General features: G+C 46.4%; 1 protein-coding gene and 1 non-coding gene across 3 annotated transcripts; both read left to right on the top strand.

Moving 5' to 3' along the window:
- Positions 1-148: 148 nt before the first annotated feature.
- On the top strand, positions 149-19,294 carry heatr1 (HEAT repeat containing 1). Of its 2 annotated transcripts, none has more exons than XM_071410143.1 (43): positions 149-283; positions 564-724; positions 853-1,069; positions 1,250-1,391; positions 1,517-1,618; positions 1,727-1,867; positions 2,012-2,223; positions 2,368-2,501; positions 2,615-2,825; positions 3,026-3,143; positions 3,302-3,505; positions 3,594-3,682; positions 3,782-3,993; positions 5,145-5,266; positions 5,493-5,687; positions 5,874-6,030; positions 6,516-6,664; positions 6,925-7,117; positions 7,383-7,555; positions 7,707-7,877; positions 8,069-8,311; positions 8,566-8,697; positions 8,787-8,890; positions 9,039-9,185; positions 9,303-9,421; positions 9,529-9,650; positions 9,886-10,014; positions 10,478-10,696; positions 10,889-11,018; positions 11,148-11,311; positions 11,492-11,544; positions 11,711-11,834; positions 11,983-12,123; positions 12,207-12,505; positions 12,713-12,863; positions 12,986-13,144; positions 13,235-13,369; positions 13,444-13,548; positions 13,725-13,893; positions 15,768-15,922; positions 16,109-16,267; positions 16,471-16,579; positions 18,696-19,294. In XM_071410143.1, the coding sequence occupies exons 2-43, from the start codon at positions 583-585 to the stop codon at positions 18,782-18,784; spliced, it is 6,441 nt and encodes a 2,146-aa protein (XP_071266244.1). In that variant the 5' UTR covers positions 149-283; positions 564-582; the 3' UTR covers positions 18,785-19,294. The 2 variants fall into 2 exon arrangements, with proteins under 2 accessions (XP_071266244.1, XP_071266243.1); XM_071410142.1 differs by having other exon boundaries at positions 5,871-6,030.
- LOC139581980 (small nucleolar RNA SNORA14) lies at positions 10,206-10,336 on the top strand. Its single transcript, XR_011676307.1, has one exon. It is a non-coding gene; the product is annotated as a small nucleolar RNA SNORA14 (small nucleolar RNA).
- Positions 19,295-19,331: the final 37 nt, after the last annotated feature.

Here is a 19,331-nt window from a genome sequence, read left to right as displayed (position 1 = left end):
ACACACTTCACTGGTGCTTTGCCGGCTCCCTGTGGACTGGAGTTGAACAGAGGGCTTTCGCTTTCTTATCACTGACAAAGGCTTTTTATGTTATTTCAACTCTCTGAAACGACTGCTGTGTAATTTCACTGCATTGAATACAGCATATATTTTTTTTTCTGAAAAAATAGAAAAGGGCTGTTTCGCCACTTTATTTTTAAGTACATGTCGTGAACCGGATTTGAATACCATCAGAGAGGTCAGAGAAAACGCACGTGTGGGAAAGTAGGAGTGCGGATCAGAGGTACTGTAACAATTAACTCTACAATATTAATGTTTTATATCTATCTTATGTTGTGTTTTTAAATCCACAGAAGAATGACCCTAGTAATGTAGTAGCGCATAGCTTCGGGTGTTAAAGCTGGACGCTTATGAACTATGGGCTAGCAGCCGGCAAAAAAAATTGCTAGCTAACAGTTTGGCCACAGATACGACTTTTTGGTTAGCCAACGTTAGCTAACTAGTACTAGAAATATGCAGTACAATGTCTAAGGTAACGTTATAATGATTGCCTTTCCCAACAGATCTTGAGAACCTGACACAATGACATCTTTAGCCCACCAGTTGAAACGCCTGGCCTTGCCACAAAATGACCCCAATCTGCTCACTCGTCGGGAGGTTGCATCCCTACTGTTTGACCCTAAAGATGCTTCCAGTATGGATAGAAGCACCTTCTTTGCACTTGGTATGTTTGACATTGGTCTTCCTGATGACAGTCTTGACTTCACTGTTGCAGCATGTTGTCTTCTAAATGACTACTGTTTAAACTTCTCAGCTGCTCTTCCTGACTATCTCTTTTCTCGTGCATTTTAGGATGCACAGGGCTCGAGGAACTCCTGGGCATCGAGCCTGCATTCAGTGAGTTCCAGGAGACACTCTTCAGCCAAGCCTCAGTGGGCATGGAGCGCAGTGTCCAGTCCAAGGAGGTCAACAAGAAACTGGACGCAGGCATCTCCCTGTTTCTTACACGGCTTTCCCCATATTTTCTACTCAAGCCTGCCCAGAAGTGCATCGAGTGGCTTGTACACAGGTGCCCCCCCCATTTTTCTATCTACAGGATATCCCCTCAATCAAGTGTTATGTTTACATTTTAAGGAAAATGTGTCTAAGTTGCTGTTTACATTGCCTCACTGTATGTAGCCTATTCATATTGAATTTGTTTTATTGACATTGTGTTAATATTGGTCGTTATTCTATGTCATCCTTGCAGATTCCACATCCACCTGTATAATGTGGACACACTGCTTGCCTGTGCCTTGCCCTATCACGAGACTAAAGTGTTTGTCAGAGTCATTCAGCTCTTTAAGTTAAAGGACCCCACTAACCGATGGAATTGGCTCGAGGGGCTTCAGGTAATTGCTATGGAAGCTAGCTATGATTTATGAGCATAACAACTACTGGAAGTTTATAGATTTTGTTATTACTTTTCATTATAATCAGCATGTCATCAATGATCAATGTGTTGATTTCCTTACAGAAACCAGGAGTTCCTTTGGCCAGAGGAACCCTAATCACTCACTGTTACAAAGACTTGGGCTTCATGGATTTCATCTGCACCCTGGTCACGAAGTCAATCAAGGTAAACCAAATACACTGCCTTATACCTCAATATAGCTTGTATGTATGCTCAGGTATCAAGCACAGTGCCTGATCTTGACCTGTTTTTGTTGGACTTCTTTTTTTGCAGGGATATTCAGGACATTCTGGCAACTGTGCCCAGCTTCGAGTGATTTTCTCTTTTTATGCCTCCACTATTGTACCGGCTTTGGATGCTGTGGAGAAAGTCTCTGACACAATCATATCCAAGCTGCTGCCTTATGTTCAGAAGGTTAGATACTGCATTTAAGCTTCATAAGAAACCATTCTATTTAGAGGCGTTGACACCGATACAGAAACTTTTTTTATTGAAGTTAAGGAATAAACCATGAGGACACTGTTCTGCTCATGCTGACCATTTCCTTTGTGTCTCCAGGGTCTGAAGTCCTCTTTGACAGACTACAAGGCTGCCACCTACATGATAGTGTGCCAGCTGGCTGTGAAGGTGGTGATGGAGGCCCGGCTGGTGGACATCCTGGCACTGCAGATCAGCAAGTCACTGTGCAAGGAGCCTGTGCTGCCCAAAGAGGGCCTGGGCTGCCTCATCGTCCTCCTGCAGAACCAGAAGGAGGGCACTGTCGGCCTAAAGTGAGTGAAGAAGTGGAATAGGAAGAATGTTACTTTTTGAAACTATTTCATCACTTTGAGTGTGTGTCATTTTAGGGCATCTTAGGATTGTTTGGTGTTTCTTAATTGGCATTCTCTGTGTTTTATTTAAAAATTCTCCTTTAGATCCTTTGGTCAGCTGTGTGCTGTGACTTCCTTGGTCCCCTCCCTCCAGGCAATGGCTGCAGTTCATGACATCAGTCCCTTATTGCGCTACCTGCTGCCTCACCTGGTTCATGCTGTTGTTACCACCGGCACTGGTGAGTAGCAGTGTATACCTGCATCTGACTTTGTTTTTAACCTGGATGCATATGTATATTGCCATTGAATCCCTTTAATATGAAATATAAAAGTGTTGTCTTGTTTGTAATAGATGAGATGGAGACTGAGGAGCCCTCAGAGAGCAGCCGTCATGGGAACCTGTTTGAGTCTGTCCTTCAAGGCCTTCCACTGTCTGGTGGTCTTGATAACACGGTAGCAAAGATGCTACTTGAGGAATACCTCTCCCAGACTCGGCTCTCTGCTGAGGGTGTCACTGCCCTCAACCAGCGCTTGCTGCCATTAGTCCGACTGTTCGAGTCAAAGTAAGTTGGGCCTTTTCTCTTTAACACTGGCATTCATTGGGTGCTACTTACATCACTGTTGCAATTGCTTCCCTTTCAATTGGTAGTAGCCAAACTGTAGTTATTCTCTCAGCTGCTGAACCACAGTACCCACACTTGTCCCCTTTCTTTCCCATTCCATTGTGTGTATATTCATTACACTGACATGTCTGTTGTTGCAGGTACCCAGGTGCTCTGTACATAGTCCTGGAGGGCCATGTGAGTGACCTCTCTAGCGCAGAGGACAAGAACCTCTTCCACCAATTCATCTCCCTGTCCATGAGCAGTGGCAAGTACCAGGTAGGCAGCGGCGCCCTGGCTTAGAAGGTTCTGGGTGAAGGCTGCACTTAGGCAGAGATCTAGTAGATCAGCTCAACCTCCTCAAAGCCATTCTGTGTCATTTTGTTTTCTTACACTCCGCTGTCTTTTTATTTATTTTTATTTATTTTTTGCTATAGATCCTCGGGGACTCTGACACCTCCCTCGTGTTGAGCCTGAAGCACCCGCTCCCCTCTGTGAGGCACATGGCTGTGGAACACCTGATGGGCATTGTCACCTCAGGACAGGGGGGTTTTGACCAGGCCTTCCTGAAGGAGGCTCTGCTGGAGCGTATGAAGGATGACATTCCAGAGGTGGTGGCTGCAACCTTGAAGGCCCTGGAGGTGACTGGCTGGAACATGAGACTTGCAAGTACATTCATATTGGAATCGACTAGTGATTAAACCTAACTTATCATATTTCCCTCCACAGCTCTACGTTGATCGCCTGGATCCAGAGGACACTGTGTCATGTCTCCTCTCACTGCTACAACGTGTAGACCTCTCAAATGCTGGAAACTGGTTAATGCTGTTTTCAGTTCTTTGAAATGCACATCAATTCCCCAAATAGCTCCAGATTCGTAGTGTGATATTGAAATGCTTCCATGTGCTTCCTCATAGGTGTCCAGTGTTGAAGCAGGCAGTGAGGGTTCTGGATGAACCCAGACTGGTTGAAGGGAACTCTGACCTTAAGACTTGTGTCGTCTGGGGTCTTTTGCCCTTTCTTGTGGTCACCTCGGCCCTGCCCGACTCCCCAGACCTCCAGCTGGCCACCTGTGTGGCCCAGTCCACCATCATATCCCAGCACAACCTCACTCAGGGCTGGGCCTATGGTAAACGCATTGGGAAATGGTTTCACAATAAATGTCATTTTTTTGTTTTTGAGAACACTTGCAAACGCTTTACTGAGAATGCTATGGAGGGTACTTTGGTAAATAGAGGGATCATATATACCTGTATACTCTAGCTTGACGCTACTAATCTAAATCAAAATTCAGATTGTTAGGATTGTCTACTTCCAAAGAATAAGAAGGTATGTGTACTATACAGTGCCAGCCAAATATATTGGCACCCTTGCACTTTTGTCTTAAATAATTCCCTATTTCTTCTTAAATAAGTTTAAATTGAGAAAAAAATATTGGTCTCCACACCTCGTTATTAGATTTTCAACATTGCAGAACCAATTTTATTTTTGTGAACTTAAGTTAACCATTTTTATTTAGAAAATAAAGATAAATGGCATGGACAAAATGATTGGCATCCCGGAGCTAGTACTTTGTTGCACAGCCTTTGACCAAGATAACTGCCAACAAATGCTTCTTGAAGCCATCAATTGAGTTTGCTACACCTTTCTACTGGCAATTTGGCCCACTCTACAGCAGCAAACTGCCCTTATTGTTCAATGTTTGAGGGGTTTCCTCCACCAACTGTGATTTTCAGCACTTGCCACAGAGTATGGATGTGATTCAGATCTGGACTCTTTGTTGGCCATTCCAGAACAGTCCAGGGTTTCTTGAACCATTCCAATGTGCTTTTGATGTGTGTTTAGGGTTGTTCTGCTGGAAGACCCACAGCCTTCAACAGAGACACAGTCTTTGGACACTTAGGTTCAACATTGCACAACAAAACACCTTATTAATCTTTTGATTTCATGATGTCTTGCACACATTCAAGGCCCCCAGTACCAGAGGCAGCAAAGCAGCCCTGTAGCATTATTGAATCTTCCCTATGTTTGATTGTAGAAAGGGTGTCTTCCAGCAGGACGACCTCAAACACGCATCAACCAGTACTCAGGAATGTTTCAAGAAGAAATGCTGGACTGTTCTGGAGTGGCCAGCAAAGAGTCCAGATCTGAATCGCATCAAAAACCTATGGCGAGAGCTAAAAACTTATTTTAGAAGAAATTATTTAAGAAAAGTGGGAGGGTGCCAATATATTGGGCCAGCACTGTAACTACTTCCTATCTCTCCCCTCTGCTCTCCAGCGCTCAAGGCCGTGGTTGAGAGGAGTTCTCAGCCGGACTTCATTGGGTTGGCCAACCAGCATCTCATCTCAACACTGACCAAGAACCTGTCTAACATGGACCCCTTTTCCAAACGCATTGCTGTGAGTGGATTAGTGAACATTTGAAGGCCTTTCTAAGTCAAGTTCAATTGAATTCCGAGTGCAATGAAAACAAAACGGTGTTCCTTTCCTTAACACTGATCTAGTGATTTTAGAGCTCTTTGCTAACTAGGTTAGGCACTAGGAATTTAGATGAACTTGTTGGGTTGAATGTGAAAGGGTCCCGAGTAAAACAACTCACCCTTCACCTAATTTGCATGTCTGCTAGCTGGAGAAGCTGGCTGGGGTGGTAGCAGTCCAGCGGGGCAGCCTGAGGGAGAGGGCAGCGTTCGTGGTGCTGAGCCAGACCTTACTGCAGAGCCTGGGGGACATGAGTGAGACCCAGCACCTCCACACAGCCCAGAGTGTCTACTCCCTGCTGAAGCCTGCAATACTGGAACTCACCCAGAAAGACATGCCTATGGTGAGAGGGAGTGGCAGTTTGTACAACTACATAAATGACAGGGGTCTCTCTTGTGATATTTACTTTCCGTCTTTGTAATTATTTATTTTTTATCCTGTGATTCCTTTACCCGCTCTGTACTTTTCTGGACTGTTGAAGTCTGTATGAAATGGTTTACCTTATTTTCTTCTGTTGTGTTGCCAGCAGCAGGAGGATGTGTCTCTCTCCTTCTCTGTGGGGCTGGGAGAGTACCTGCAGAAGCTCGGGGCAGGGCAGAGCATGGATACAGAGTATGCTGTGCTGCTGGTGTCACTGCTCAGAGGGCTCATATCCACCCTGAAGTGCCATGACACTTCCTTCAAAGGTAAGTCGATCAAATCCAATTTTATTTGTCACATGCGCCGAATACAACAGGTTTACCGTGAAATGCTTACATACAAGCCATTAACCAACAATGTAGTTTTAAGAAAATAGAGTTAAGAAAATATTTACTAAATAAACAAGTTAAAAAATGTATTTTTAAGTAAGACAATAAAATAACAATAACGAGGCTAAATACAAGGGGGCCCGGTACTGTCAATGTGCGAGGATACAGGTTAGTTGAAGTAATTGAGGTAATATGTACATGTAGGTAGGTGTAAAGTGACTATGCATAGATAACAAACAGCGAATAGCAGCAGTGTAAAAAAAAAAATATATATATCATTTTTGGAAGCAATTGGCTACATATTGTTTTTCATTATGTTTAAGACTCTGCTATCACCAATTATTTTAGCCACTTGGTCACGCACTGAGTTAAAAGGAAAGAGGCTGACAGACTGCTTGCTTCCTGTCTGTGTTGCCTGTCAGGTGAGACATGGTGGAACCCAGAGAAGCTGGACACCAACACTTGCTGCTACCTCCGGTTGCTGTGTCGCCTGTTTGACATCCTCATCACAGGGGCAGGCCAGGGGCACATGGCAGCCAGCTTCAGGGCCCTGATGAAGCTGCTCTTTCAGGTACTGAATCTTGATATGTTGCACAATGGATTTCAGTGCCCCGACCGATGCTTCAACTCCACTCGTTGGAGCATCGCTTCACTCGAGGGAAAGTCCAGCATTCCTCTTAAGGAGGCTACAATTGAACCCTTATTTAATCATTCAAATGTAAGGTAGTGTTTTTGTGAACGTAGGTAAGACAAAGAAATATCCTGTTTTACGGTCAACCGCCTCACTCTGTCCACATTATTGTATTCCTCAACCCCCTCCATTTGTCCCAGGTCCACCTGAGTGATCCCCTGGAGCTCTTCAAGTTCCTGAGTCTGGTGTGGGGCTACGGCAGTAACGTAGGAGACCAGCTGGACTGTAAGGTCAATGCCATTTTGCAAACCCAGGCCCTCTATGTGGGCAGAGCCCTCCTCAGCGCCCAGCCAGGGAAGACCCTCACACTGCTGGCATCAGGCTCATCACCAGGTAGCCTGGATAATTGTATTTGATGTAGAGTTTGGCGTAGTCTGAAAATTACCATAAGTTGTCTGGGATGAGAACTGTTCCTACTGTATTGTGGTGTATTAAAGCTTATTGCCTGCTCTTTTTATGACCATGTAATAAAAACCCACGTCTCAACAATCACACCCTGGTAGGACAACGGAGAAGGTATTAGTGGAGTAACAAGCAAATGGATTGAGTAGTGATGGTGTATTAGTAACAAACTTCTAATATGGTTTTCCCTCTATAGTTGTGCTGTCCCTGCTGGCCTGTCTGAGCTCCCCTGTCCGTGAGGTGAGGAGGGCAGCCACAGCCACCCTACAGACACTAGCCCAGGTGGATAGCTCTCCCTTCCACCCCATCATAGACAGGCTGCTGAAGACCACCGAGGAGCTCACCACTGGCCCAACTCACCTCAGCCAGGTGAGAGGCGCGCACACACATACATCATTTGTATCCTCAATGAAACGTTGTGTATCAAATATAAATAGTACACACTCACGCACATTTATTTAATGTTATATTCACAGTAAATGTTATTATACACACACTATCCAAATGGGTTTTTCTCTAGGCCCTGGGGAATCTCTATGAGGAGGCTGTAACGGGGACAGGGAAAGGCAAGGCCCGGGACAAGAAGCTGCTGGTGGGGTTGGAGGAGCTGCTGCTGGGTGTACAGGTGGCCAACTGCCCTGCCTACACTGCCAAGACCATACTGAGGGCTCTGGGAGAAGTCAATGGAGAGGTGAGTGGACAGGGAATGACAACAGAAATTTAAGAAGACCTTGATGGAATGTGAAACCTATTTCCTGACGATGATGTGACCGGATTAGGAGCAACTCTGAAGCCTCTTTTTATATGACAACTCTTATCTGGGCATTGGAGTTTTTGTAAAGCCATATTTTGTATCCCTGTCTCTTTTCTTTCTCCTCTTAGTCTGTGTTGTCTGTCCTAATGCCTGTCCTGGAGCGCCTGCTGGAGCAGAGCGGGCCGGAGAACCCCACTGTCCTAAAGGACGAGGCCCTGCTCATGCAGCTGGTCCTGGGGAAGTACAACGAGCAGGCAGCCCCCCTCCTGGTGAAGGACCAGGACTGTCTGGAGCTCTTCATCAAGGCCCTGGGCACGGTGTCTAAGCCCTACTCTGATATCCCCTGCTTTCAGATCATCGCCCTGGAACAGGTACGCTACTGTAGCAGCACGGCACTCCCTGACTGAGATCCATACGATCATACTCTGGGAGGATGCAAAGGCTGTATGCTACTCATTTCTGTGCTGTCAAAATACTGGCCGATTGCCTGGGTCATCTTCAGTGGGCACAAAACATTTAAAAGTTTTGAAACTTCTACAATGACAACCCTCATTTTCCATCTACCTTTTCATAGTGTTTTCTCCTGTTTGCTCCTACTGAACATGACCCTGTTGTTTGTTCTCAGATCACCAAGGCGTTCTACTCAGCCCTCGGAGATGAGAAGGTCCAGCAGAGGCTCCTGGGGGTGATGTTTGACTTGCTGGTGGAGAGCACGAGTCCTGTCTGTGCCCAGACCATCAGCAGTGTCTTCAAAGGGGTGAGGAGGAACCTCTGCATACTGTATCTACAGGGAATCCATCATTCACTACCACCACACAAGATGCTAACGCTATCCTCTCACTGTAGATTGCTGTGGATGGCGAGCTAGTGGCTAACGAGCTAGCCCCAGCAGAGAAGCCCAAAGTCACCGTGTCAGTACAGCAGACCCGCAGGAGCAAGATGCTGCAGAGGTGAGGAACATCTACTCTCAACTGGCCTACATTTGATTACAATAAGCCGTAGACTAGATTCAATCACCTCATTGGTTACAATGCAATTTGACCTGGAGCCACTATGATGGACTTGACTTGAGCCACTGTGTTTCTGTGCTTTATATAGGAAGGCCCAGGACACTCCTCAGGCAGTGCCAATAGAGGGCGCCGTGTCCTGGCAGAGGGTGACTCTCATCCTGGAGCTGCTGCAGCACAAGAAGAAGCTGAAGAGGCCACAGACGCTGGTGCCCGCTCTCTTCAGCCTGCTCTCCAGGTACAACCAGCTGCACACTCTCTGAGCCTCAGCCTGACCAAGGCCAACCGCTTATCTACACCAGTGCACTATTTAGTATGCGCTGCAAAAACACGTTGTTCCTCTCTGGCCACTCAGGTGTCTGGAGACGTCCACCGTGGAGCGAGGCAACCTAGAGTACACCAAGCAGCTTATCCTCGGCTGCCTGCTCAACGTCTGCCAGAAGCTCTCACCTGACGGCGGACCCGTCAGCAAAGGTGAGAAGACTAAATATTTTTATTTATATTTTTTTTGCCCAGAGGCACCCTTCATGCTTTTCTAAAGTGTGTGTGTGTGACTGACTATGTTTGTCCTCCACACTCAGATGTGCTGGATGAGGACAAGTTCAACGTGGAGGTTGTGGTGCAGTGTGTGAGGATGTCCGACATGCCCCAGACCCACCATCATGCCCTGCTCCTTCTGGGAAGCGTGGCTGGCATCTTCCCTGTGAGTGCTGTACACAGTCATCTCTCAGCCATCTCAAAGGCAGTCTCTCGTTCATCACACAACCATATCTCAATTGTCACACAACCATTTCTCAGCCGTCACGGAATGAATCTCTCGAAGAACCATCTCGCAACCATCACAGAGCCGTCTGTAAACCATCAGAAATTGTTTCCAATCTACAGTGTGTTTCCAATTACCTTTGACCCCCCCCTCTCCACCTTCTATTCTTTCCCAGGAGAAAGTCCTGCACAACATCATGCCCATCTTCACCTTCATGGGCGCCAACATCATGCGTCTGGACGACACCTACAGCTTTCAGGTCATCAACAAGACCGTGCGGACGGTCATCCCTGCCCTCATCAAGGTGAGTCCACCAACAAGCGGTCAGTGACGTAGGATCGCTTTGGCCTGGCCATTGTCTCACTTTCACTCATCTAATATGCTATGAATGTGAATAATACCTAATTTGTTGTTTTGGTTGGCATTACATGAACACTGGAGATGTGGGTGGTAAATGCCTATCAAAAACAAATGTTCATCAAAAACAAATGTCTTGTGCATTCTTGTAAACCCCCTAGTTGCTAATGTTAGCTTCTGGGACAAGAAAGGATGCTAGATCAAACTAGAGATCCAAAGCTGAGGGCCATGTGTCAGTGGCTCTTGGTTATTTCAGCTCTAGGACATTCATCACAGGGGCTATGATGTCAGTTGTATCTTTTTAAAGGATGTTTAAGTGTTGTGTGAGCAACCTGCACACTGGTTTGGCACGGTTGCTGAGTTTCTCTCTACTTTTCAGAAAAACACATGTCTGTTTTGCTTGTTTCTAGGCCAACGAGAGTGGCGACGGCGAGTCAACCGCTCACATGGAGGCGGTGGTGACGCGCATCGTGCACGTGTTCGCCGACGCGCTGCCCCACGTGCCCGAGCACCGCCGCCTGCCCATCCTGTCCCAGCTGATGACCACCCTGGGGCCTTCCCGCTTCCTCTGGGTCCTACTGCTGCTCCTGTTCAAGCAGCACGCTACCCAGACCAACGCCACAGATAAGGTAGGCCGTGAGAAAAGCTTGACTGAAATATCAACGCAATGGAATATACTACTTAAAAAGGTGTGCGCACGTGTTTTTAGAAGGTATGTCTATGGCCTCTGTTGACGAGTGTCTTTGGAATTTGCTCTAGGTTTTATGCGCAAAATCTTCAGGAAACGCTCTAAGCAGCCATGTTTGTCCGTCTCTTCTCAGGATGCTGCGTTGGAGAGGGACGTGGAGTTCTGGATCTCAGTGTGCTGTGAGTTTGAGGTGGAGGAACAGCTCGTCTCTCTCATAAAGATCCTGAAGTATCTCATGGCGCTGCCGCAGGACAAAGAGGACGGTGAGAAACTCAACAACAGTCTGTTGTGAAGGCTGGGAGTGCTGTGTGACAAAGCTAACATCAAGACAGATGCTCTTTAGGGACTAGTTTTATTTTTTTTACACCGTACTCCATTTTTGTTTTGTGCAGGACCTGTGAAGAGGCCAACACGTGGCAGGGGAGCCGGGAAGGAGACGGCAGAGGAGCTGATCTTCAGCATGGAGGCCCACAGCAGCAAAGAGCTGCGCCACTACAAGTTCCTCTCGGTCTCCTTCATGGCCCAACTCTTGGCTGCCGGCAGCTTTGTGGGAATGGTAATATAACTGTAGCCTGGTTCCCAGATTTGTTTGTGCTCTCTTGCCAATACTATTAGCAAGATCGAGTTGACACCATTGGCAAGACAGCAAAACCAGATCTGGGAAAAGGCTATGTACCTCAAGTTTAACGTCTGTCATGTATCAGTGTAGTTTGTTAAACGTGTGTGTGTCTTCCAGATTGCGGCGTGCGGTGACATCGTGGAGGATTCTCTGCAGAAGCTACAGCAAAGGTGAGGCTTATTTAGACTAACCAACCATGTGGCGCAAGGAATTGGTGATTTAAAAAAATAAATAATAATAAATAAATAAATACAAATTAAATTGTGTTTTCAATTTGTTTGACTGTAAGATAAAAAGCACATCTTAAAATGATCCCTGTATCACAATGTTGTTTAGTCTTCTGGAGGAGATCCTTTGCTACATCCACACTGTGGCTCACTGTGTGGAGGAGAACACTGACAAACCAACTGGCAAGTTCTGGAGAGCTCTCCTCAATAAGGCCTACGATGTCCTGGACAAAGTAAGTCTGCCACAGAGACGGAAAGACATACTCTACTCAGTCATAGAAAATAAAGGCAAACCAAGGTTGTTACAATATTAAGAAAAAAAACAGCCAGGTTTGCACTGTGAGGTCCTACATTTATTTTTTTCTGTGTTTTGATCGGCAGGTGAACGCCCTGTTGCCCACGGATACGTTCATCACGGTGATGCGAGGCCTGATGGGTAACCAACTGCCATCTGTGAGGCGGAAGGCTATGGAGCTGCTCAACAACAAGCTGCAGCAGAAAACCCAGTGGCAGGAGGAGCAGGTTAGTACACAGACTGGGGATATTCTGTGTGTGTATGTTTTGCGTAGTTGGGGGTAGTCCTGACCTTTGACCTCTCGCCCCAGGTGACAGTGCTTCTGGACCTGACAGGCGACCTGCTGGCCATTGTGGGACGTGGTCACGGCAAGGTCAAAGTCATGGAGGAGGAGCTGGCCATCAACAGGCAGACAGCCCTCTACAGCCTCAAGCTGCTGTGCCGCAGTTTTGGCTCGGACCATAAGGAGGCGTTTGTACCGGTGCTAAACCGGGCCGTGGAGATAGTGGTGTCACCAGAGGAGGAGAAGAACGTGATGGGCAGTGCCCTACTTTGTATCGCTGAGGTTGCCAGCACTCTGAAGGCCCTCGCCATCCCACAGCTGCCCAGGTACACAGTCTACGCTTCTGTGTCCACAGTAGATACGGGCAGCGTAGTTCACAGACCAGTGCATTTGTTCAATCAATTACTCATATTTTAATATTTTCCTATGAACACTTTTATAGTACACAAATATATACAAATAGTATAACTTAGGTCAACTGTCACTAATGTGGTGTCAGAAGTTTGACTCGAGTCCCCTCCTCGTGTTGTCAGGCTGATGCCGGCGGTGCTGCTGTCTCTAACCAAGAGAAAGGAGGTGTTGTCTAATGAGCTCTACATGTTGAGTGCCGTCACAGCTCTGCACCGCGTCACTGAGACCCTGCCTCACTTCATCAGTCCCTACCTGCAGGACACACTGCTTCAGGTAACTTCTACTATTCCCATACACAAACGTTCGTCTGGTTTCTGACATAATAAACGCATAGTAAACATATACTACATCGAATGGGAACCTGTCATACTGAAATGATGTAACGTGTCCCCCAGGTGGCTCGACTGACGCGGGTGGCAAAGAAGGCCACCACCACCCCACAGCTGGCCGTGCGACTGGCCTCCCTCAGTACCACTGTGGCCACCAAGGTGCCCCCCAGGGTCCTGCTGCCCACCCTCACCAAGTGCTACAGCAAGATGGTGAACTCCAAACAGGTAGGTGGTGAATTACCTGTGATATGTGAGGAAATAAGTAATGTTCTTATTGTGTGGTCAACCATTGAGTGTTTCTCCTTTCATTTTCAGAGCCAGCTGGGTCCCCTGATGAGCATCTTGAAGGAGCACATTGGTCACATGGAGAAGGATCAGCTGACCTCCCACCAATCAGAGCTTACGTCCTTCTTCCTAATTGCGCTGGACTTCCGGGCCCAACACTGCAAAGTATGTCTCTCTCTCTCTGTTGAACTCATAACGGTTTGAATGACACTCGCTTAATTCTTTGTTTTTGTCTGCAGGGTGATCTGGAGAAGACCAAGGAGATTGAGGGCTATGTGATCGACTGTCTCCTGGCCATGGTTATGAAGCTATCTGAAGTCACCTTCAGGCCCCTGTTCTTCAAAGTAAGCATCATTACTTGAGAATCGACGCTGTCCTACTTCAGTTGTTTTGTGTGTTCCTTGTTTTGTTTTTTTATGAGATGGTACCCTAATTCCCAAAGCACACTTATCTCCCAGTATTAGTCCAAATGTAATCACTTGAAGAGTCATGGTGCTAAACTGTGTTTATGCCCATGCAGCTCTTTGATTGGTGCAAGACTGAGAGCGTAGCCAAGGACCGCCTGCTGACCTTCTACCGCCTGTCGGACAGCATCGCAGACAGGCTCAAGGGGCTCTTTGTCCTGTTTGCTGGTCACCTGGTCAAGCCCTTCTCTGACCTGCTCCGTCAGACCAACCTAACAAAGACAGGTGGGTCCTCTCGCTCTCTCTCTTATTTATATATATACAGTGGGGAGAACAAGTATTTGATACACTGCCGATTTTGCAGGTTTTCCTACTTACAAAGCATGTAGAGGTCTGTAATTTTTATCATAGGTACACTTCAACTGTGAGAGACGGAATCTAAAACAAAAATCCAGAAAATCACATTGTATGATTTTTAAGTAATTCATTTGCATTTTATTGCATGACATAAGTATTTGATCACCTACCAACCAGTAAGAATTCCGGCTCTCACAGACCTGTTAGTTTTTCTTTAAGAAGCCCTCCTGTTCTCCACTCATTACCTGTATTAACTGCACCTGTTTGAACTCGTTACCTTTATAAAAGACACCTGTCCACACACTCAATCAAACAGACTCCAACCTCTCCACAATGGCCAAGACCAGAGAGCTGTGTAAGGACATCAGGGATAAAATTGTAGACCTGCACAAGGCTGGGATGGGCTACAGGACAATAGGCAAGCAGCTTGGTGAGAAGGCAACAACTGTTGGCGCAATTATTAGAAAATAGAAGAAGTTCAAGATGATGGTCAATCACCCTCGGTCTGGGGCTCCATGCAAGATCTCACCTCGTGGGGCATCAATTATCATGAGGAAGGTGAGGGATCAGCCCAGAACTACACGGCAGGACCTGGTCAATGACCTGAAGAGAGCTGGGACCACAGTCTCAAAGAAAACCATTAGTAACACACTACGCCGTCATGGATTAAAATCCTGCAGCGCACACAAGGTCCCCCTGCTCAAGCAGGCGCATGTCCAGGCCCGTCTGAAGTTTGCCAATGACCATCTGGATGATCCAGAGGAGGAATGGGAGAAGGTCATGTGGTCTGATGATTCAAAAATAGAGCTTTTTGGTCTAAACTCCACTCGCCGTGTTTGGAGGAAGAAGAAGGATGAGTACAACCCCAAGAACACCATCCCAACCGTGAAGCATGGAGGTGGAAACATCATTCTTTGGGGATGCTTTTCTGCAAAGGGGACAGGACGACTGCACCGTATTGAGGGGAGGATGGATGGGGCCATGTATTGCGAGATCTTAGCCAACAACCTCCTTCCCTCAGTAAGAGCATTGATGATGGGTCGTGGCTGGGTCTTCCAGCATGACAACGACCCAAAACACACAGCCAGGGCAACTAAGGAGTGGCTCCGTAAGAAGTATCTCAAGGTCCTGGAGTGGCCTAGCCAGTCTCCAGACCTGAACCCAATAGAAAATCTTTGGAGGGAGCTGAAAGTCCGTATTGCCCAGCGACAGCCCCGAAACCTGAAGGATCTGGAGAAGGTCTGTATGGAGGAGTGGGCCAAAATCCCTGCTGCAGTGTGTGCAAACCTGGTCAAGAACTACAGGAAACGTATGATCTCTGTAATTGCAAACAAAGGATTCTGTACCAAATATTAAGTTCTGCTTTTCTGATGTATCAAATACTTATGTCATGCAATAAAATGCTAATTAATTACTTAAAAATCATACAATGTGATTTTCGGGATTTTTGTTTTAGATTCCGTCTCTCACAGTTGAAGTGTACCTATGATAAAAATTACAGACCTCTACATGCTTTTTAAGTAGGAAAATCGGCAAAATCGGCAGTGTATCAAATACTTGTTCTCCCCACTGTATATATATTCTTATGTGTGTGGTTACATACTGTCTATGAATCTTAAGATGAAGTGTCTGGATTAGTTTGGCTTTGCTGGAAAACAAGGTCGTGTTTGATGGGGATTTGCCCATTTCTGGTTCACTGCTGGTTTCGAGTCACGTGAATGATTAACGCAAGGCACTCCGGGAAGTATTTGGAAGTCTTTTGCTTGTTTTCCCTCCTTTAATCCACTCCTTCCCTCATTCAGATGAAGCCTTCTTTGACACGGAGCACAGCATTGAGAAGCGTTGCCTGCTGCTGGAGTACATACTGGACTGCCTCCATAAGATCTGCCTGTACGACACACAGCGTTTCGTCAGCAAGGAGAGAGCCGACTCCCTCATGACCCCTCTGGTCGATCAGGTCAGCCTCACCCCTCTCTCACATCACTATAACAAAGGATTCATCCACAGAAATGGCAAGCTTTACAACTGAGGGACTTCCTAATATGGATGCCGTTTGCCTTTTCCTTATGCCCTATTCTATTCTTGTGGTCCCCTGTTCTCCCCTATAGCAGTGGTGTATAAATGTCTGCCTGTCTGTGTGTAGTTGGAGAACACCCTGGGTGGAGAGGAGGTTTACCAGGCCAGAGTCACCAAGCACCTGGTGCCGTGCGTGGGCCAGTTCTGCGTTGCCGTGGGTGACGACACTCTGTGGAAGACCCTCAACTACCAGATCCTGCTGAAGACGCGACACAGCTCTTCCAAGGTGAGGCGTTTGAGAAGTGTGAAGAAGTTGGATTGGATTTCCAACCTAGAACCAACAGACATGGGATTCAAGTAATCATTAAGACCGTAGTTAGCTGGTGTGTTAGTGCTGGGTCAGCACAAAAACCCTGCCCACCTGCAGCTCTCCAGGACCACGAGTGATCATCCAGTGACTGAAATAAAGGCCTGTTCCCCCCCCATCAGGTGCGTTTCTCTGCCCTGCTGATGCTGCTGGAGCTGGCTTCTAAGCTGAGGGAGAACTACATGGTCCTTCTACCAGAGACCATCCCCTTCCTGGCTGAACTCATGGAGGGTAGGTTCACTGTCTCATCACTTCTTTTTCTCCACACTTTTCTCTCTCTGCTGCTACAATGTTTCTGTAATGTTAGCATATTTGAGACATGTCTGTCTGTCCCCCCCCCCCCCCCCCTCTGTAGCAGAGTACATTCCATTTAAGCATATCTGGAAACCTCTTCGAATAAGCATTGTTTATTATATTCTGTCATTTTGAAAGCAAACGGTTCCTCGGCATATTATTTTCTGCTTGTAGCTAAAAAGGAGCGATGCTTATAAATATATGGTTTGGCAGTATGGCGTTTCCTCCAGCACATTGGTGCGGCTGGCTTCCGGGTTAAGCGAGCATTGTGTCAAGAAGTAGTGCGGCTTGGCTGGGTCGTGTTTCAGAGGACGCACTGCTCTCGGCCTTTGCCTCTGCCGAGTCCGTACGGGAGTTGCAGCGATGGGACAAGACTGTAACTACCAATTGGAAACCACAAAATTGGGGAGAAAAGGGGGTAAAAAATATAGATAAAATAGGAAGAAACACACCTGTCAATATAAGGTCCCACAGTTGACAGTGCATGTCAGAGCAGAAACTATACCATGCAGTCCATGGAACTGTCCATAGATCTTCGAGATGTATGCATCATCACAATTATATCTGGGAAGGGTATAAAACAATTTCTAAAGTGTTGAAAGTTTCCAAGAGCACAATGGTTTCCATTATTGGGAAATTTAAAAAATGTGGAACTACCCAGACTCTGCGTAGAGCTGGCCGTCTGATAAAACTAAGCAACCGAGCAAGAAGGACCTTGGTCAGGGAGAAGACCAAGAACCCAATGATAATTCTGACAGAACTACAGAGTTCCTTGGCTGAGGTGGGAGAACTTGCCAGAAGGACAACGGTCTTACAGCGCTTCACCAATCTGGGCTTTATGGGAGAGTGGTCAGACTGAAGCCACTCCTAAGAAAAAGGCACATGACGGTACACCTTCAGTTTGCAAAACGGCACATGAAAGACCGAGCATAAGGCAAAAGATTCTGTGGTCTGTTGAGACAAAAATGTTACTCTTTGGCCTGAATGCAAAGCGCTATGTTTGGAGAAAACCAGGCACAGCTCATCACCCGTCTAACACCATCCCTACTGTGAAGCATGGTAGTGGCAGCATCATGCTATGGGGATGCTTTTCATCAGCAGGGACTGGGAGACTGGTAAGGATGGAGGGGAACAATGAATGGAGCCAAATACAGGCAAATCTTTGAGAACCTGCTTCAGCGTGCAAACGACCATAGACGGGGGGGGCATAGATTCATGTTCCAACAGGACAATGACCCCAAGCATACAGCCAAAGCAATATGGAATGGCGTCAGAAGAACAATGTGAAAGTCCTTATGGTCCAGCCAAAGCCCAGAAAATCAGTGGAAAGACTTGAAGATTGCTGTTCACTGCCGCTCCCCATCTAATTTAACAGAACTTGTGAAAATTTGCAAGGGAGAAAATATCCAAATCCAGATGTGCAAAGCTGATACAGACATAGCCAAGATGACTCAAAGCTGTAATCGAGACCAAAGGTGCTTCTACAAGGTATCTGGTGTGTGAATACTTGGGCGGCAGGTAGCCTAGCGGTTAAGAGTGTTGGGCCAGTAACCGACAATCCGCTGGTTTGAATCCCCGAGCGGACAAGGTGAAAATCTGTTGTTCTGCCCTTGAGCACAGCAGTTAACCCCCAACAACAACTGCTTTCTGGGTGCCGATGATGTGGGCGTCGATTTAAGGCAGCCCCTCACACTTCTCTGAGGGGTTGGGTTAAATGCGGAACACTCATTTTGTTTGAACGCTTTCAGTTGTGCAACTGACTAGGTGTATCCCCTTTCCCTAACTTATGTAAATGAGATTTCTTTATTTAATATTCAATAAATCTGCAAACATCACCTTAAGATGGGGGTATTGTGTGTAGATGGATGAGAAACAATTAAACCATTTTTAATTCAGGCTGTAACAACAAAAATGTGGAATAAATTAAGGGGTATGAATCTTCTCTGAAGGCCCTGTAAATATTGATGTGTTTAGGGTAGTTGGCGAACTTGGTCGATGGCCACCAATTTGTGACTTCCCTGCTTACCACTGTGTGTGTTTTACTCCGTTACAGACGAATGCGAGGAGGTGGAGCATCAAGTACAGAAGGTGATCCACGAGATGGAGACCATCTTGGGAGAGCCTCTTCAGAGTTACTTCTAACCTGCGTCCCACTTCCACCTTTTCACCACCATATAAGGGCCCAGGGGGACGTAGTGGGCTACGTGTCGATCTATCAGAAGGCTGAGCCTCAGCCCCTCTCCCCCAGCTTAGACATGAACTGTTTCTCAGAACCGTGCAACAATCAAAATAAAGATGGGAGACACTGGAGGTTAACCTTTGTTTGCATGTATCTCTGGTCAGTTGGATACCTGGTACATATAGGATGGCGCTCTAGCAGTAAGAAGAAATGATCAGCCCAAAATGTATCCTGTGGGAATTCAAAAATGTATTAATTTTGTTAGGCTATTTGCTGTTGTCTTTTCCCTTTTTGGAAGGTGTTATGAAAAACTTCTGGGAACTTTTTAAGTCTTGGTTTTGTTACATTGTATGACAGTGTAATATGTACATTTTGAAATAATACATTTGTAAACTTAACTCTTCATTGTAATACATTTGAATAAAGGCTTTTGAAAGCTTATCCAGCACTACTTACTGCTGAATATGAAGGAACCTGAATCTGTCATGAGTCATTCCATGTTATGGAATA

This window comes from Salvelinus alpinus, chromosome 7, assembly GCF_045679555.1.
Source record: "Salvelinus alpinus chromosome 7, SLU_Salpinus.1, whole genome shotgun sequence".
NCBI classification, from domain to species: domain Eukaryota; kingdom Metazoa; phylum Chordata; class Actinopteri; order Salmoniformes; family Salmonidae; genus Salvelinus; species Salvelinus alpinus.
This window is presented reverse-complemented; position numbering and strand designations above follow the sequence as displayed.

What these genes read in the sequence shown, in the direction of transcription:
- heatr1 (XM_071410142.1), top strand. Translation starts at nt 583, where the DNA reads ATGACATCTTTAGCCCACCAGTTGAAACGCCTGGCCTTGCCACAAAAT. An exon ending in CTCTCAAATGCTGGAAACTG is followed by an intron (nt 3,683 to 3,781) that starts GTTAATGCTGTT and finishes GCTTCCTCATAG; the next exon opens with GTGTCCAGTGTTGAAGCAGG. An exon ending in AGATCATCGCCCTGGAACAG is followed by an intron (nt 8,312 to 8,565) that starts GTACGCTACTGT and finishes GTTTGTTCTCAG; the next exon opens with ATCACCAAGGCGTTCTACTC.